This window comes from Eulemur rufifrons, chromosome 16 (assembly GCF_041146395.1).
Source record: "Eulemur rufifrons isolate Redbay chromosome 16, OSU_ERuf_1, whole genome shotgun sequence".
Taxonomy (NCBI): domain Eukaryota; kingdom Metazoa; phylum Chordata; class Mammalia; order Primates; family Lemuridae; genus Eulemur; species Eulemur rufifrons.
This window is the reverse complement of record NC_090998.1, coordinates 73,026,859-73,047,698: the sequence shown is the minus strand read 5'-3', so window position 1 is coordinate 73,047,698 and position 20,840 is coordinate 73,026,859. Positions and strand designations below refer to the sequence as shown.

Genomic DNA, 20,840 nt, shown 5'->3' with positions numbered 1-20,840 from the left:
GAAAGGCATTTGCTTTATTATCCATATTCTCTTGTTTAGTCAGAGTAGAATTTTTTAAAATACATTGAATGTCACCTCATTTCCCAACAATTCCTGTATCCCATCCCCTAATCTTTATTACTGTGTCTAGGAGCAGGTATATAGTTCTAAGAATTGCTTTCTCCCTGTGACAATCTTTCTCTTACTAGGAGAAAAATAGGTGTAGAAGGAATGGAGATGGTAGCTTCCAAAATTAGATTAAAATGTGAACTTTCAATATGTAAGTAATTTAGGTGATACCTTCTTAGTATAAATAAATGACAAAATGTTTTTATATAAAAGACATTCTACCATTAATTTAGGAAAAATTGATTATAGTACACAAAAGGAAAAAGGAGAAACATAGAATAGTTTAACAGTGGTCGCATTATTGTTGTTTTTAGGAATATAAAAAGTTAATTTAGCAATTTTGAAAACTAAGATTTAGGAACTTGAAACTTCACGTGCAAAATGTTTTACTGTAATGCCTGACACATAGTAAATACTCAGTTAATGGTATTACTACCATTCATACCTGAGAGTAATTATCATAGTACTAAGTAACCTAATTTAGCAGATATTTTTAAATAGATTTCAGATTTATAAATGAGAAGTTATAGAAATTGAAGAAGTGAAAGAAAGAAATAGGGGCAAGAGACAAATTCACCTTTGAATTTATTAAGAGAAACACTTGATTTATACTTTTTAGAATCCTCTCAACAACCCAAGGAGTTAGATAATCATTATCCCCATTTTATAAAAATGGAAGCACTGAGAGATTGGTCTAAGGCCACACAGCTAGCTGGTAGTAGAACAAGAATTCAAATCTAGGTAGTCTGAGGATTTCTGCTTCTGGCCATGATGGAATAATAGGGACAGAATTTACCTTAAGGCTCTAACTAAAAACTGGGTTAAGATATAGGAAACAATGGTTTTTAGACACTGGAAAACAGCCCAGGGCAGTGATCCCTGAGAAAAGGAAATGAATGATAGGAGCTCTGTGATTGCCCTGTCTTATGTTCTGGAGGCGGTTTCCAGGTCACAGTGCAGAGAGGGAAGACGCAGATTGAGCTCCATGGTTATTGAGTTGAGGAGTTGGAGTTCAGAATCTGGGGAGGCCAAAGAAACTAGAATTTGAAGAGCAGAGTGTTGGGGAATTCTGGAGTTCTGTAGAGGATAACTCTGGAGTCTTTGGGTGAGTACTGATTAGTGCTTGTGTGTGAGGACACTATATAAGACCAGAGAGGGAAAACGATCCAGGTGCAATATATATGAAGCAAAAATTGATAGAACTACAAAGAGGAATAGACAAATCCATAATTTTAGTTGCTGACTTTGTACCCCTCTCTCAACAACTGATAGAATTATCATTATTATTTTGAGACAGTCTCACTCCATTGCCCTGGGTAGAGTGCCGTGTCATCAGCCTAGCTCTCAGCAACCTCAAACTCCAGGGCTCAATTGATCCTCTTGCCTCAGCCTCCCAGACTGCTAGGATTATAGGTGTGAGCCACTGCGCCCGCCCAACAACTGCTAAAAATCAGACCAGCCTGGGCAAGAGCGAGGCCTGGTCTCTACTAAAAATGGAAAAAGCCGGGCACAGTGACACGTGGCTGTAGTCCCAGCTACCCGGGAGGCTGAGTAAGGAGGATCGCTTGAGTCTAGGAGTTGGAGGATGATGTGAGCTATGATGATGGCACTGCATTCTAGCCCAGGTGACAGAGTGAGACTGTCTCAAAAAAAAAAAAAAAAAAATTAGGAATTCAACAAGGATATATAAGAACTCAACAGCTATCAACCAGCAGGATCTAGTTAATATTTATACAACATGGTACCCAACAAGAGCTCCAAAATATTCTTCTGAAGTGCTCACTAAATATATACAAAATAGATTGTATCTTGGGTTATAAAATAAGCCTCAACAAACTTATGAAACTTGAAATCATATAGAGTGAGTTCTGTGACCACAGTAGACTTGATTTCAGAAATTAATAACAGTAAAGTAACAGAGAAGTCTTCAAACACTTGGAAATGAAATGACACACTTCAAATAATTTATGAGTAAAAGAGGAAATTTCAATGAAAAACATTTCAGTGAGATTGCATTTCAAAAAATACATTGTAAATGAAAATGCAGCATATCATAATTTTTAGGGTATAGGTAAAGCAGTGCTGAGAGAGAAATTTATAGCACTAAATGCGTACATTAGAAAAGATGCCTATTAAATCATCTGAGCTTTCACCTAAAGAACCTAGAAAAAGGTTATCAAAATAAAACTAAAGCAAGCATAAGGACGGAAATAATAAGGAGCAAAAATCAATAAAATTGAAAACCGAAGAACAGAGAAAAATCAGTGAAAGAGCTGATTCTTTGAAAAGTTTATTAAAATTGACCAACCTCTAGCAAGACTGACAAAAAGAAGATAAAAATTACCTATGTCAGGAATGAAAAAGGGAATATCACTCATGACCATATCATAATTGTAGATATTAAAAGTATAATTAAGATCCTTTGAACAACTCTAAATAAATTTGACAGTGTAGATGAAATGGATCAATTCCTCAAAAGGCATAAACTATCACAACCCACCTGATAAGAAATAGGTCTGTAACTATTAGGGAAATTAAATTCATAATTTAAAAACTCCCCAAATGAATGGTTTTACTAGAGGATTTTACTAAGTGTTTTTTGTTTTTGTCTTTTTTGAAACAGAGTCTCACTCTGTTGCCCAGGCTAGAGTGCTGTGGCATCAGCCTAGCTAGCTCACAGCAACCTCAAACTCCTGGACTCAAGCAATCCTTCTGCCTCAGCCTCTTGAGTAGCTGGGACTACAGGCATGTGCCATCATGCCTGGCTAATTTTTTCTGTATATTTTTAGTTGCCCGGCTAGTTTCTTTCTATTTTTAGTAGAGACGGGGGTCTCGCTCTTGCTGAGGCTGGTCTCGAACTCCTCCTGAGCTCAAACGATCCTCCCGCCTCAGTCTCCCAGAGTGCTAGGATTATAGGCATGAGCCACCGCACCTGGTCTTTTACTAAGTGTTTAAAAAGGAATTAAGACCAATTCTCCTTAATGTCTTCCATGAAGTAGAAGAAGAGAAATGTTACCATTGGGACAAACTGCGTTAAGGGCACACAGGATCTATCTGTTATTCCTTAAAATGTTAGTAATTCTTTGTGAACCTACTGTTATTTGAAAATAAAAAGTTCAATTTAAAAAAAGTAACTGAAGGAAAAAAAAGACATTTTATGCAGAAGAACAAAGATAAGAATGACAACAGACTCCTTTTTGGAAACAATACAAGCCAGAAGACAGTAGGACAGTATCTTTAAAATAAAGGAAAAAGAAACCTACACAGTTTGGTTCTGGAGCCTGTTCTCTTACCCATTTCTCTATGCTGCATCATAAAGATAATAAAAACAAAGATGCATGGAGCAGTTAGATAACACTGCCTTTCCTGTTTGTGTGCCTTGGAGAATTGGAGTGGTGCTATCATTCTTTGAAAAGGAAATCAACCCTGATCTGTTTCTGTTTCATTTCCTTTACTTCAACTTTTTAGAAAGTAAAATTGGTTAATACATCATCTTACCTGTCAAACAAGTTTATATTTAAGAACAGAATAAAGTAAATGTAGAGGTAACTATGATATGGGCAGATGTGGTAAATGTCATAAAAGAAAAATTCAAGCAAAGCCCTTCGGAAGTTAGAGGAAGGATTGAGAGCACAACAAATTCAGTGTATCAAGGAAGATGACATGTGAACCTGATTGAGAGTGGAGGAAAAGCAAAGATCTGAGGTTGTGTCCATGATCTGTGTCCAGATGCCCAGGACAATCACTGGTGCGATGGTGGTGATTGAGTGTAATACGCTCCTTGACAGCAGAGATTTTGTGTGTGTGTGCTTGCCTGCTGGGTTGTACCCTTACTACCCAAAGCAGTGCTGGGTACTTAGTAAGTACTCAGTAAATATTTGTTGTGTGAATGAATAAGTGAACAGAGAAATTAGGCAGTGATCACCAGTTTTGGTAAGAATAATTTGGTAGTGAGGTCTGGTTTAGGAGATATAAACGTGGAATCTAATCCTGACTGAGCCATTAGCTAGCTGTCATCTAGTCCCATAGCTTTGGCTATCACTTCAGCTATCACATAAATGCCTCTCAAAACTAACGGAGAAAGCAATAATGTAGGGAACATGCTGGTTGAGAACATGAGCCGCGTGACCCCATGTGTAAAATAGTAACTACAAGAGAAATTATTATTATTGTTGTTTACGTGTAGAGCGCTTAGCCTCAGTACTTGATGCATAGTAAGTACTCAGCAATGGGCACCACTGTCTGAATCTGAGTTACGCATTGCGTCCTGACCTCGCTGAGCCGCCACACCTCTAATATAGCACATTAAAACCACATTTAAGTTACCTCGTAAAAGCTAAATGGTACGTTAAAGACCAGCCCAAGTCCTTCATTTCACTGAAGCCAGAATGAAAAGGTGACTTGCACAAAGTTACAAAGCTAGTTGAAGGAAAAAAAATATATGGAGGAAAAAAAGTCAGGGACCAAACCCAGTTATATACTTACAGTTACATGTAAAGTGTGGGAGGAAAAGTAGAAGAGAGTTACTAATTAGTTGGGCTTTTGAGGGCTTAACCCTCAATGCTACAGCTACCTTTAAGGATTAATTTAATTTTCTAGAAAAAATGATACTTTGTTTGCTGGATGGCTCTACCTATATTTCTCATTGATATTTTAAATTCAACATGAAGAAAACAAATTGGAATCACTATATGTTAAAACTGAAAAGAATCTGAGATTGCCTCCAGTTCAGTCTTCCATTTTACAGATGCAGAAAACAGATCCTGCCCTGGGGTGGAGGCCTCATACTTCTTAGATTCACTTATAGCTCTGTGATCAAACAGTTGTCTCTTGGGCCACTTTTGGCTAGGTTGCCTGTCATTTCTTTAGGCTTAGAGTGAGCACTTGAAGTTCATCCTGGCTACAAACAATCCCTGGTCTTATTTACAGCAGTGGTTGCTACTCTTTTTTTAAAAAAGCAGCTGAATCTTTTCCTTAATTTGAACCATACGGCCTAAAAAGGGGACCTGATTATTACCAATAGAGGTTTGGGTAGTGGTAGGGGGATAGTTGGGGAGATCAGAAAAGGGAAACAAAGAGTTCTATCCTGATTGCTTGGCTTTGTAGTCCCGGGAGGTGAGGAGCCTCTGAAATGCCTTAGAGGTGAGAAAGCAGTTTGAAACCCAGTGATTGGAGGCCCATGGGGTCTGGCAGTGATAGTTGGCGTGAATGACAAGACCACTGGTGTCTCTGCTCTTAGAAGTTCCCCAGTGACTTTAACACATACCCTGGAGTGATTATTTTCAATTCTTTCTTGAATCTAAGAACTAACAACCAGGCCAGCATTACAACCAGGACTTTAATGAACTCCCAGCTGTCATTTAAAAACACTCATCAGTCACATTTGTTTTTATTTACACAGACACGCAACGTTTGTGTGAATTAAGTTGCCTTGAAATAGATAATTTTATTAGGATAGACGTAGCCCAAGAATTACTCTCACAAGAGGAAAGGCTTTGCTGTGGTCAGAGTTTTAGTTGTGCATGAATCCCTGTTTTGATATATTTTAAAATACTTGGTGTATTTTTAATAATTATTTTCATGGTATTTATAACTTTAAATTTTAGTCAGCAACCAATTAAGCCCTGTGTGGACACCATGAGGAGATAGAGGGAATATAGGACAAAGTCTTTGCCCTCACATTTGAGTTATGCTAGGTACAGAATGAAGAACGTGACATTTTAGATTTTTTCCATTGTATTTCATTTCATCAGCTGAGCTTTCATATTGTCAATTTTTAATTTTAATTTACTGATTTGTATAGCATGTTCATGACTAAAAATCTAATAATTTAAGCTTGTATGCTTTCTTTCAAATTATTAGATTGTAAGACTGGAGAAAGATAAAGAAGAACTACACAACCAACTGCTTAGTGTTGATTCCACAAGAGACAGCAAACGAGTGGAACAGCTTGTTCGAGAAAAAGTCCAATTGTGTCAGAAATTAAAAGGTTTAGAGGCTGAAGTAGCAGAAGTAAGGGCTGAAAAAGAGAATTCTGATGCTCAGGTAGAAAATGTCCAAAGAATACAGGTGCGGCAGTTGGCTGAGATGCAGGCTACAGTCAGATCCCTGGAGGTAAGGTTTTAATTGCTTCCCAGTAGAGTATGGCATACTTTTTAAAAGTGCAATTGACAAGCCTTTGATTTTTAGAGCATAAGTGCCTGCTTACCAGTGTAATGCTTACGCATTTGTGGAATCCCAAGAGTATGTATTCTTTTTGTAAAGAAGAAAGCTATTGATTGTAAGCAGTACCTATGCTACCACATTTACAAAGGGATTATTTATTCTTGGGGAGTCAAGTCACCTCTCTGAAATGACTTAACTCTTATAATGCCACATAATATAATATGCAAAATCAAAAAAATATATATATTTGAGCTTCTGGAGACTAAAGTCATCTCCAACTAGAAAGAATAATTTCTTCCAAAATAGTATGTTCCTTACACTGGGATTTGAGATGTTAAAATTGTAAATCTTGTTTGAACAGAAATACCATCTTATGTATCTTATGACAGCTTCTTGCCAGAGTACTAAAATTCAACTTGGGTACTAATGCATACAAGCATCTACTGAATTATTTTCCTGAGTTCATTAGAGAAAGATAAGTGTTGGCAGAGCTAGGCTGGTACTCCTAGAGGTATTGCTGTGTGAAAATTCTCACTTTCCATTTTATTCAGACTTGCTTACTCCTCCTAGTTCTTAGTGCCTAACTTGTAGAAAATATACCAGTTTAATTGTTTTCATTTATTTTGTGCAGTTCAAAGTGTTTTTTGTTTTCTTTGGAACAGGTATGAAATGATGTGGGTTGGAGGGAAATTAATAGGCACCTGGTTTGTAGTTAAAATTCAATATCCAAATCCAAAATGGTGATTTTTTTATTTTCCAGCCAGCAAGCTGGTATAAGGACTACCTGATACGTTTTGAAGAGTAGAAGTCATTTTTTTATTTTTCACATGAAGCTTCTGTCAGTATTTACTGGTTTCCTGAATTAAAGTTGTCAGTATCATTGGACCTTAGACATGAAGCAGTTCAGAGTGAGACTGTTTATGTTGCCATCCTAACATCTTTAGTGTATTTCACACGGTGACAGAATAAGTGGGATGACTGCAGTTGAATGTAGTATGTAGTCTCAGTGTGAAACTTTTCATTGAGGTTGTTTATAGTGATTATTTTCAGGGCAAGTTGAATGATGACAAAAGATGGATGGTTCATTTGTGACGTTTTCAGAAGAGCCTATATTTAAGTTTCCCATTTGTCAGGTGAAATTAAAATAAGCACATGACAGCAAGCATTTCTTTAACTTTTTTGGCTATAATTATGGCCAGAGATAAGATTTTATATTTGAAGAAAACAGTTTTTTCCCCCCAAATTACTTGTTGAATACACTCCTTATCATAGTTAAGATACAGATGGTCTCCAACTTAAGATGATTTGACTTAAAATTTTTTTATTTCATCATGGTATGAAAGCAATACTCATTCATTAGAAACTGTACTTCAAATTGTGGATTTTGATCTTTTCCTGAGCTAGTGATACATGTGGTATGACTCTGTCTGGACTGGGCAGTGGCACCAAGCTGCAGCTCCTAGTCCGCCACATGATCTTGAGGGTAAACAACCTCTCTATGGGGTACTGTGTTGCCAGATGATTTTGCCCAACTGTAGGCTAATGCAAAGTATTCTGAGTATGTTTAAGGTAGGCTAGGCTAAGCTATGATGTTTGGTAGGTTAGGTGTATTAAATGAATTTTCGACTTAGGTATATTCAATTTGCAGTGAGTTTATCAGGGTGTAACCCTGTCATAAATCAAGAAGCAACTGTGTATAGGAAATGAGATGTTATAAAACTGAAGCTTTTCCTTTAAATGCCAAAATGTTTTCATTTTAATTATTTCGAGTAGAAATAGTTTTTAAAAACCTTCGGTTTTCCTTTTCTAATTAAAGAGTACAATGAGCGTTACCAACCAGAAATTTTTTTGACAACTTACAGACTTCATTAAAAATTTTAATTATGTGATGAGGTAAAGAGCTTCTTTGCTCATACTTCAGAAGTCTCCAGATTAGCTGAGGATTTTGAATTCTTCTCTCTTCCTCTCTCTTTTTAAAAGAATCTCCATTGATTTAGATTTTAATTTTCACTATTTACTGCTATCAGTGAGCCCTCTCTTCTGTCTTCTAATATGCTTTTTCATATCTGCTATGGCCTGGAAACTCTCAAAAATATTTGTTTGAATTATTAATATGTCATTGTTGAGTAAATAGGTATCAAATGATACCTATTTAGGTAGTTTCTCTCATGAAAGAAGTATATGAGCTTTATTTTGTTGGTGGCTATTGATATGTTGTTTGTCTAGAATCTCTTTGTTGCACATTTCCTGGAGCAAATATCTTTCATTTGAATCCTACCAATTAGCTTGAGAAAACTCTTGTTACTTTGTTACATGTTAATATTGTTGAGGTTTTGAATAATTTTTTGTATAATTATTACATGTATTTTTTAAATAGTGCTTATTTTATTTTGATAAAATGGTGAAAAATTATGAACAAATTTTAAAATATTTTGTTTTAATAAAAGGCTGAAAAACAATCAGCTAAACTACAGGCCGAACGCCTGGAAAAAGAGCTACAATCAAGCAGTGAACAAAATACCTTTTTAAATAGTAAATTACATAAAGCTGAACGAGAAATAAGTACATTGACCAGTACGGTAAGTCGTTTTATGTTTCTCTTTCATTCTTTTAGAATGCTTGATACCATATGATAAAGAAATTTTGTTTGTAATAGTTTAGTTCTCTCTACTGAAATCTTATTGTATCATTCTACCTTATAAGAAATAAATGCATTGACCAGTGGAGTATGTCATGTTATGCTTCCACTTCATTCTTTTTTTTCACCCCCCTTAGAGACAGGGTCTCACTCTGTCACCTAGGCTAGAGTGCAGTAGCCTGATCATAGCTCACTGTAACCTCGAGCTCCTGGGCTCAAGTGATCGTCCTACCTCAGCTGCCCAAGTTGCTGGGACTACAGGCATGAGACTGCACCTGGCTACTTCATGCTTTAGACTACTTGGTACTGTACAATGGCAAAGAAATTTTGTGTTTAAATAGTTTAGTTCTCTATCCTGAAATCTTTTTTATCCTATTATCCTACTTTCCAAATACGTGCAGAATCTGACCAATTCTTACCACCTCGACTGTGGCCATTCTAGTCCAAGCTAGGTTCAGTTTCTATGGTAGCTTGCTAGCTGGTCTTCCCTCCACCCATTCAGAGTCCTGTGTGATCTGGATCCTGCAATCTTTCCACAGCCATTACCATCCATTTTTCCTCCTGTTCACTTTGCTCCCCCAGCCCTCTCTTCTTTGAGCAAACTCACTGCTTCCCCAGGGCCTTTGCATTTGTGTGCCTGGCTTTGTCTTCCCTCACGTATCTACATGCCTTGCTTCTTCACCTCTTTCAGATAGCACCTAAGCAGAGAGACCTTCCTTGTCTTCACTTAGTAGAGTAGCATCTTCCCGCTCCCTCTGCCTTATATCTTCTTTACCTGCTTTATTTTTCTTCATAGCTCTTAATACTGTTTGATATATTTATATTTATTTAGTTTTTGTCTCACTGTTTCTTTCCCACCACCTTCCCCTCAATCAGACGTAAGCTCTAAGAGAACAGGGACATTGCTTTTATCAATACTTTTTCTCCAGCTCCTAGGACAGTGCTGGCACATAGTAGGTACTCAATAAATATTTCTTCAATGAATAAATTAATATTAGCAGCGTGATCTGCATTTATGTTATCTTTAAAAGAATGTAATAATTTGAATATGCCAAAAACATTTTTAGGTACAAGGTTTTTCTTAAAGGTTTTGTTCTCAAATACAATATATATAAGGAATCTAATAACCAGAAATAGGATAGCAATGATAAAAGTATTTTATACACTATTGGCCTCTGGAGTTAGACAGACTGGATTCAAATTCTAATTCTTTCCCTTTCTAAAGCTATGTGACCTTGGGCATTTCACTTTCTCTCTGAAACTTTAGTGTCTTCATCTATAAAATGGGACTAATATTTCAGAGTTGTGGCAAAAATTAAATGAGATATTATGTATAAAGAATGTTAGCATGTTAACATAGAGTCTAACAAGTAATCACTCAATATTAGCTGCTATTATTGGGATTTGGGTCACTTCTAAGAACTTGGCAGTAAGACTGGTTTCCGAGTCAGTGAAATCATTGCACCTTCTATCAGGGTAGAGTTACAAGAAATGACCTGAAACAGGATGGCTCCCAGACTAAAAGGCATTCATTATAGCCTAGTAGAAATATGTGAATTTATTTAAAGGAATAATGTATTCATTATAAATTCCTTGTTGCAGCACTTGCTTGAGAAGACTCAGAGATAGTGTTTATGACAGAGGGGAGAAAGGATTTTAGTCAGCAGAATTTATTGTGGTCCCACTGAGAAAATTATTCTAAATGTGGAGATGAATAAACTAATCTGTCTTAATCTGTGGTCATGAAAGAATACATTCATCTCAGTTGGTCTGTTCTGATTCTGTGATCACCAAGCTACCTTCTTACTGTGTAATTTTGTCTATAGGGAGAGAAGATAGTAATCCTTCAGATTTTAAGAGTATTCTAGTTATTGTTATATTTTTTTCTCATAATTACTAAGCTGCCATTGTGACTTTATAGATCACTCTTTTTAAACTTTATTAATGTGAGTTTAACCTTGAGAGTCTTCTTTAAATGTGGTGACAAAATTGGATTTCTGTGCCTGAAAGGCTAAAACCATAATTTTAAAGATATTGGATATTACCCTTGAGAGATGGTCTACCCAATTTTTCTCATGGCAGACACATACTGTTCTACATTTGCATTATATGTCTAGTGACTCTCATTATTTGAATTTCTGTCTGCACTTTTTATAGTTTACAAAGTGGTTTTGTAGCCAGTGTCTCATTTAATTCAGTAGACGTGGCTGACACTAAAAAGAATAAGTAAAAATTGGGCAAATAAGATTTTTAAATATTTAAAAATATTTTAATTTCAAGGACAGTCTTATAGTTCATAGGTTAAAATTCAGATTTATTTAGAAATTAAAAACTATCATTTTGGAACAAGTAATAAAAAACAATGAAAAAAATCACAGACTTTGGCTCATGACTGTCTTTGAATCCTGACTCATTCACTTCACTCACCACCTGTGTGACTTCTGGTTTGCTTAACTTTTTAATGGGGATAATACCTATCTCATGGGATTTTTGTGAAGATTAAAGATAGTATTTAACACACTAAATAGTAGCTGGTGATAAAAATGATAAGGGCAATGATTATACACTAGTGATATCCTTAAATAAAAAAATAATGTAACAAAGAATACAGAATTTTGAGCTCATTGACTACTCTGTTCCTCACTGTATCAGTAACTGTGTGTGTAACCTTAGGTGAGTTACTTAACATCATTGGGATCGTTTCCTCATAGGTGAAAAAAGGAGTTGTTCTAGCTAATCTCTAAGAACGCTTTCAGCCTACTACGATTGTGTAAGTCCTACTAGAAAATAAATTAATAATTTAGTTACTTCTTGATTAAGTAGATTGTATATTCAACAGATATATATTGGATGCCTCCAATTATAGAGTATACAAAAAAATAGATACAAAACACAATAGAGTAAATTCAGGATACAGAGAGTTCTTTCGTGCTTTTCTTCCAATTCCAGTTTAAAGTATTTTCAGTTTTGTAAAAATAATATGGAGTACCCAGTATTTGTAACACAATGTTTTAGACCTGAGTAGCCAGACTGCCTGCTGGAATAACTGGAAGCATAGATGTAGCAATAGGACATTGGATATGCTGGGCTTCTACTGTGGCTTCTTTCTTAGGGATCACCAGGTACTTTTCCTGCAGTATATTTTACCTAAGCTCCCTGGCTCACCTACGTGCTGACCCTGATTTCTCTTCTTTTTTTTGTACATATACCCTTCTCTATTGCTCTTTCCTTTTAGAGTTTGAGCATAGATGATTTTTCCTACTCTGCTGAAGGAAGAACAGCAATTTAGTACAGTATTATTTGTTTCTCTGAGCTTGTTTATTAACACACACTGCTCAGAGTTACTTGTCTTTTTAAAGGCACACTTGCATTATTTTGCATATAAATGGAGTGTTAAAAACCGTCCTTCAACATCTTGCATGTAAAAAGTTTCCATTGGAAGGATAAATTTTATAATACTATTTCAAACATGACTGTCACAGTTTTCTTTGCAACTTGAAATTTTCATCAACATTTTGCACTTCTAGCAAATGGTTGTTTGCAATGCAAAGGAACACCTGGGGTGTGTTTGTCTAAATTATTCAAATTTATAAATGTTTGTTAGATTTTAGAACAAAGTTATGTCGGTGTGACTATCAATCTTGCATTAAAAGGTATTGCCAAAGATGGCTTGAAAATGATGACCTTAAAGATGTTTCACAGTGAGGTACATTCTAGTTACCTCACGAGGTTTTTGATATTTAGAACACCAATAAAAAATAGTTTTAAGGAAGCCATCCCACAGAATTATCCTTTTTTAGCTAAATTAGTAAGATCATACCATTACAGAACTTTGAAAAAGATCATAATTTCAGTACCATCACTTTGGAATTTGAATTCACAACTTCTTAGATAACACATTTTTAAACTGTATTTCTGTTTCTTGCTTATATATATTGTTTTGTGTCATAGTGTAGGGATGTGTACTTTAACAGATTCTGAACTCCTGTAAAATGCTCAGTATTGCCATTTTTACATTTATTAAAGTTGTGTTAGTTGTAATCTCTGAATACTTCTGTCATGTCAAAAGTGTAAAGCAAATTCGTAGTATAAAGGCCAGAATCTACATGGAAGACACTTTGTGAAAAACAAGGTGACTTGGCCCAGAGAATCTTTAGAAGACCATGAATCTCTTGAAATTTTATGTAATATTTCAATATTGTGTATTTTATTTAAATAAGAGGTTCTTAGTGTTCCTAGGATTTTTGGAGTCTGATTACAAAGGAAATTAAGGACCAGGGATCTAGAGATAGAAAGAAAGTATTGTGGCTATTTGGGATTTGGTTCAGTTACTCATAGAAAAGTGCTATTTGTCATTACTGAGTAATAAATTTTCATGTAAGTGTTTTATTTTTAATATTAATAATTCCTTTTAGTATATTTTTAGGAAGCTAACAATTAACTATTAGTATAAGTGCATTCATTATGTTATGATTACAGAAATAAGGCACTAAAGAAAAACTTAAGATCCATAAATGAGTACATTTGAATGAAGAGAGGACAAGTAAATTGTTTGAGCATATACCACTAGTTTAACAATAAAAGTAGTCGTGAAGTCAGACCTCACCTGTTGCTTCACTTCCTGTCCACTGTCCTTTCAGTTTCAATAATTATAGTGTAGTTGAAAATATTTTCTCATTTCAGCATATTGCAGGGTGAAATGAATAAGGTTTTTATTTTGTAGTTCTTAAAGTTACTATGAAATGAATCAACTTTCTATGAAATAAGATGGTTCTAATTTTCTGCCTCATATTTAAAACAGCTACATGTGGTTTGTTACTGAGCTGCTATGTCATTCTTAACCTTTTACAGTTAGTATATAATAGCACGTTATAATTACGTCTGTCATAGTGATTGGATTGTCATTGTAATTGTATTTCTTCAAATTTTTTAAAGCATTTATAATTTAAATGTCTTTCCATGAAATTATAATGTAATAAATTCAATCTACAGAAAGTTTAAGTGTTAAATATAATTTCTTAGCTGCTTCCGTGTAGTTAAACATCATTTTATGAGACTTACAGAAAAGAACTTCAGAAAGGAGTTTTAAAAATGCAAGACTGATGTCAGCACAAAGTAGCCGTTTTATGTACTAACATTTAAAAGTCTGCAAGTTAATTTGGAGGGATGTCTTATTGTAGTTAGCAATACAAAGGCAGTACAATATCAACTTTTGTGTTTGTTTCCTTTGAGAATTTTTCATGAAACCATTCCTTGCAGCATTTTCAGGGCCTTTTGTCAAGGGCATCTGTGCCAATATTACACTTATTTCTTGTTCTTTCCCTCTTTGCTCTAGGACTTCTTTTTGATTTGTCTCACTCCCAACTCCAGTTCTTGTAGGGTCTTATTGGACTCTAAATAAATTATCCTTTACCTTCCTATTCCTACGATCTCACATTTTATATATTTGACTTGTATATGTTTATAGTTTTCTACCCTGATTTCATAGTTTTATATGTTAGTGTAATAAGTCAGAATACAGGTTTATTTAACCTTTATATATGTACTGATAAAATCCTTACCATACTACTTTATCTAATTTTAGAAGCACCTTACCAAAGAGAAGGGCTACGGGAATTGTAGTGCAGTTAATTGGAAAGACAAGGCTTTCTTGTTTGCTTTTGTGTCCTCAGCTCCTAAAATGGTGCCTGGCATATGATTAGGTGTTCAGTTCAAATATTGTTGAATGAAAGAAGGAATACTACTTGTGAACTAGAATTATTCAGCCTTCAAAAAGGGTATCTCAGTGAAGACTGAGAAATGTTATATGATGTGTTAATTACATTAAAAGTATTGACAATTATTTACATAAACTTGGGGCTTTAAAAGAATCAGATTTTGGCAATAAAAGATTAAATTTATACAATTTATATTAGTATGTGTTTCTCCCTCCCATCCCCCACCCATGCTTGCACATATATATACATGTGCATTATTTAGTTACCAAATTCAATTCATTCTTTTCTTTATTAATTCCTTCCCTCTTAATTTCTTTACCTTCAGTTTCTTAATCTAACACATTTGCATTGGAGTTAATTGTGCCACCTTCAACAGCTAATAGAATAAATAACCCTTTTGTTTGGCGTATGCAGTTTATTCCCTGCCACTTCTCCACAGATTTCATGCCTCCCTCTGCTCTACCTATAATGCATAGCTCACTGTTTTAAGATGAGACCATGTGATGTTTTTACTTAGGTAACATTTTATATGCTGTTCCTTCTGTTTAGAGTGCCTTCTTTGTCCCAGCACTTTTTTCAAGAAAGGTTCACTTTTTTTCCCTACAGATGTTTCAGTCATTGACTATTTGATTTTAGATACTTGCACTTAAGTCTTTTAAGGCAAGATTAAGCCAGATGACCCCACCCAGATATTTGTAAAGAAATGTCTCCGTTCTATTAGGAAAAGACTGTTTTCTTGGTGTCTCCTTATGCTAAGTACTGTTCCAGGCACTGATACACCTTTCTGCCCGGAAGGTACTTAACACTCTGTACTCTGCTGTCAAAGCATTTTCTCATTTCCACTTACATTTTTGGGAATTGAATGACAAGAAAATGACCAATAGTGATTTCAATTTCTGATTACCAACAGGTAAAAGAACTTAAACATTCAAGCAAACTAGAAATAACAGACATCAAACTGGAGGCAGCAAGAGCTAAGAGTGAGCTAGAAAGAGAAAGGAATAAGATTCAAAGTGAACTGGATGGTAATGTATGATTTCACACGCTTTTTATTATTTTCAAATATAAACTAAAGTATTAAAATAGATCAACCTGAATTTTTATTTCCAGATTTTCAGCTTACTTGAATTTTAAAGACGTGGAATGTTTTTGCTTATATGTTGAATGTTTTGTTCATTATGAGATATAACTTTAAAAAAAATCAATCCTAATGTTTATGTCATAGTTATTTGATTAATACATAAATTATATAAAACTTTGAAAATGGAATTCTATACTTCCTGGGTTTATAATTTTAAAGCTATTTAGATCATGTAGTTATTAGTCCTAGGACATTTTAAGTCTAAAGGATAAGGAAGATAGGTGGGTTCCAGGTTTAATATTTTCTAATTTTTAGGTAGACCTTAGGCTAGTTGTTGGAGCCTAGTTCAGTGTAGGTTTATTTTTAAGCTCCGATTTAGTCTTAGAATGTTCATCTCATCAAGTTTTCTCAGAATTGATATTGTTTCTTACTTTCTTAAGCAATTAAATAAGCTGCCTTTGGCCTATGGCTGTCCGTGAGTTGGTCTGTAGTTGAACTGGCCTCTGTAGTTTCAGAGAGAGTTCACAATGATTTTTTGTTTTTAGATGGAGTCTCACTATGTTGCTTAGGCTGGCCTTGAACTCCTGGGCTCCAGCAATCCTTCTGTCTCAGTCTCCCAAGTAGCTGGGACTACAGACTTGTGCCACTGTACTCAACTGCTGTGAATGATTTTTTTTTTTTTTATTGTTAATTTCTACCTGTTGACTCATGGATTTCCGTAGAGTTAGGAAATAAATTTTCCTAGGAACTTAAGAGTTTGGGACCTATTGCTGCATTCTGTTTTTATTTTAAGTTGATATGAATTTGCTTTAGTTATTCTGTCTGCAAAGTACTTGCCATCTCATGATGAAGGAGATTTGTGAATTCATTAGACAAACCTGAAAGTTTCCATGTTATTTATATTTCTGCCAGAAAGCTGGCAGTTCTGCTAGAATCACGGGTTCTGAAGGGTTTTGTGATTTTATTCACTGTGCCACTGGCCAGCTGTGTTACGATGTTGTTTTGGAGCTTAGGTCACAGAACTCCTTTAGGGGTGAAGTAAGTACCTCTTTGGATATCATCCAGGTTGATTGCCTCAGCTCTCAAGATTCAAATGAGTAAATGTATATAATATTTTATGAAAGTATTTGTGTACGTGCTAAATAAAATGACAGAAAAATTAACTCTGAGTTTTAGTCTCTTTCATTCTTATTTTAAGAAGATTTATCAGTGAGTAAGGATCTTTGAGAATACATATCCAGAGAGAGTTTTTACATTCTTTTGTCTCACTGGCTTATGAATGGTTGCTCTTAATTGTGATTTTTTTCATCATAGTAACATTGAACATAGTATATTTTTCTCCTTAAAAAAATACTAGGATTACAGTCAGACAATGAGATTCTCAAATCAGCTGTTGAACACCACAAAATGCTCTTAGTAGAAAAGGATCGTGAATTAATACGTAAAGTACAAGCTGCCAAGGAAGAAGGTTATCAAAAACTTGTGGTATTACAAGAGGAAAAGTAAGTACTTAATTACCTCAGTTTGAGTGAAATCTCCTTGCAAATGAAAACATTTTGCTGTCATATCATCTTTATTGTTGTTCTTGTAACATAATTATCATCTGTTGTTTTAGGTTAGAACTTGAGAACAGATTAGCAGATTTAGAGAAAATGAAAGTGGAACATGATGTCTTGAGGCAATCGGAGAAGGATCAGTGTGAAGAGAAATTGCGGGCTTCACAGATGGCAGAGGAGTCGGCCAGAAGGGAACTTCAGAGTATTAGGTTATATATGCATATATATTTTAAAAATTTCCATTTTGAAATAGTGTCAGAGTTACCAAAATTATGTAAAAGTAGTATAAAGAATTCCCATATACCCTTCACCCTGATTCCCCAAATATTAACATCTTATATAACCCTATTACATTAATCAAGATTAAAAAATTAACATATAATCAGAAAATTAAACATTACTATGATCAAATGTATTGACTTTATTCAAATTGTACCAAATGTCCCACTTATGTCCTTTTTCTGGTCTAAGATGCAATCCAGGATCACACATTGCCTTTACTTAGTTTCCTTTAATCTGGAATATAGTAAACTTTTGATGAATTCTGGTCAGTTATTTTGTAGAATATCTCTCAATTTGGGTTTGTATTACATTCTTCATGATCTTCATGATTAAATTCAGGTTATTCATTTTTAGCAAAAATAAAACCAGTCATGTGTCCTCAATGCATCATATCAGGAGATCATGATATGTTCCCTTCACTGGCGATGTTAACCTTGATCACTGGTTGAGGTGGTATCTGCCAGATTTTTCCACTGTAAAATTACTACTTTTTCCTTCTGTAATATATAGTTATATTATGGCTCCCCATGTGATACTTTGAGACTATGTAAATATTCTCATTGTACTTTCTTATCATACGTTCTTCCACTAATTTTAGCATCCATTAATAATTCTTGCCCAAAACAATTATTACTCTGTGGTTTGCCAAGTGGTGATTTTTCTATTTCTATTATTCCTTCTTCATTTATTACTTGGAATTCTCCTGAAAGGGAGAGCTTTCCCTTCTCTTCTAAATATTATATCATTATGGACTTAGATTCTTATTTTTTCTATGGGTTCTAATATTTTGTTGCTTAAATATTCTCAGATTTGGCCACTGAAAGCCCTTTCAGGTTGAATCCTGTGTACCTTTGATATAATCCCACCAATTTTTGAGATTCTTTTTATTTTCTGGCATCACAGAACGTTCTATGCTCTTTCACTTTCCTGCCCCAACCATGGAATTAGCTATTTCTCTAAGGTACTGTGGTTCCTTTTTAATTGGAGAATGGTATTTGGAAACCAAAATCTGCGCTAGGGATGCCTATCGTTGCCAGGGGTCATTCTTTCTAGGCCCTCTCAGTGAACTGAGCTAGGAAATGTTTACATAAACACACATGTACACATTTATTAATATATCTTTATTTTTCTGTATGTCTATAAGTAATCTTGAGTTTATATTGATATTTCCAGTTCCATTCTAACACCATGGAACGCCTTATATTGTTCTCTTTTCATATTTGCAACTCCTTTGACAGTGAAAAACTTGGCTCTCATTATTTATAATATATTTACTTATTTCCTTAGTCCTAGAATTTTACATAAAGTAAACTTTGGGAAAGCAAGCCCTAGAATTTTACATAAAGTTTGGGAATTGCTAACTCATAACCCAGTGAAAAGCAAACCTGTTAACTAATGTGTAATATATTTCTGTGTAGTTCTTTTTGTCTGTAGCCTTACAGTGAGTAGCTGAAATACTATTTTCCAAAGTTACTTAGGACTTTTAACACCAAACCTTCCTTCAGTGTGGTTGTGTTAGTCACTTATAAAAAAAGGTGTATTTGTTTCTGTTTTATTCTATTTTGGTTCCCTACCTCATCCTTGTTTGTTTTATTTATTAATATATGTGGTATGTGAACCATCAACATGGTTCTAAAGGACAGAATTACAATATATAAAAAAATACTAAAAAAGTGCCAGTTCCTACATCTATTCTACACTGTTCCCATTCTCTCATCTTTTCCCATCTACTCTACCTCCCTGTAATTAATCTCATTAGTTGCGGTTTAGCCTTCTGGTCCCCCTCTTCTACCTCCCCCCACAAATATCAGATGCATGTATATTTTATTTCTTCTTTTTTATCAGTATGTCCTGGAAATTGCTACATATTAGTTCATAGAGATTATCCTTATTCTTTTTTTACAGCTGCATAGCACTTCGTTGTGTACATGTATCAGTGTTTATTCAAATGTTCTATGTATTTAGTTTCCAGTATTTTATGATTGCAACCAATGATACAGTCAGTCTTCTATGTGTATGTATTTTCATATTGTTGGAGGTTTATCTTCAGGGTATGTTCCTGAAGTGAATAGGTGGGTCAAAAGGTAAATGCATATGCAGTTTTGTTAGATATTACCAAATTCCTATCCAACAGAATTGTACCATTTTGCATCTCAGGTTAGTTGAATTTGCATTTCTCCTATTACAACCTCCTAAACGAGGTTGAACAACTTCTCATATGTTTTAAGACCAGTTTTATATCTTTTGTTTGTGAATTATATCTTTTGTTTGTGAATTAATTGTTCATATCTTTCCCTGTTGTTTCTTTGATCTTTTTCCTCAAGAGTTCTTAAATTAGGATTATGCTGCACATATTTTTTCCCAGTTAGGTCAGGTGTTTTTTGACTCTTTTTGGTATTTTTCAAATACTGTGGAAAAATTTTTACTATATTATCAAATTTATTAATCTGTTATTGCCTCTAGATTTTAAGTCATAATCTTTCCCTGTACTGAGGTTAAATTGGAATTCACTTTTTTTTTGCTTGTATAGTTTCATTTTTTTTATTTACTTCTCTGATGTATTTGGAGTGGGTTTGCGTGTATGTAGTGAGGTATGGATTTAATTTTATTTTTTTCAAAATGGCTAATGGATTTTCCCACATTTTATTAAAGACTTATCTTTGCTCCAATGATTCATGATGATACTTTTACCACATTTTAAATTTCCACATATACTTGGATATATTTCTGGACTTTCTATTCTATTTCACTGGTCTGGTTGTCTATTTGAAGTCTCTAATGTTATTGTATAATTGTCTGTTTCTTCCTTCAGTTCTGTCAATTTTTGCATCACATAGTTTGATTATCAGGTATATAAATGTTTATAATTGTTATGTCTTCTTGCTATATTGAATCTTTGATTATTACATAATATCTTTGTCTCTTGTAAGCTTTTTTGATTTATAGTCTATGTTATCTGACAGTTTATTTGTCCCTGCTATCTTTTGCTTACTATTTGCGTGGGATATCTTTTCCATCCTTTCACTTTCAATTTATTTGTAACTTTGGATCTGAAGTGAGTATCTTATAGACAACATATAATTATGTCATGTTTTTTAATCCATTCTGACAGTTTGTGATTTTTGATTGGAAAGTTTAATCCATGTATATTTAAAGAAATTACGAATAAGTGGGGACTTCTGTTTTGCCATTTGTTCTCTATATGTCTTAAATCTTTTTTGTTCCTCATTTCTTACATTAGTGTTTTTTGTGCTTGTTTTTATTGTTGTGAAACATTTCAATTCCTTTCTCAT

The 20,840-nt window shown here is 34.4% G+C and overlaps 1 protein-coding gene across 1 annotated transcript in view; it reads left to right on the top strand.

Annotated features, from left to right (window-relative positions):
* CEP83 (centrosomal protein 83) overlaps positions 1-20,840 on the top strand; it is a 102,141-nt gene that overhangs the window by 45,577 nt on the left and 35,724 nt on the right. The window contains exons 6-10 of the mRNA XM_069489983.1: positions 5,971-6,222; positions 8,721-8,852; positions 15,539-15,653; positions 17,067-17,211; positions 17,325-17,474. Coding sequence (XP_069346084.1) covers positions 5,971-6,222; positions 8,721-8,852; positions 15,539-15,653; positions 17,067-17,211; positions 17,325-17,474 — 794 coding nt within the window. The remainder of the gene's footprint in view (positions 1-5,970; positions 6,223-8,720; positions 8,853-15,538; positions 15,654-17,066; positions 17,212-17,324; positions 17,475-20,840) is intronic.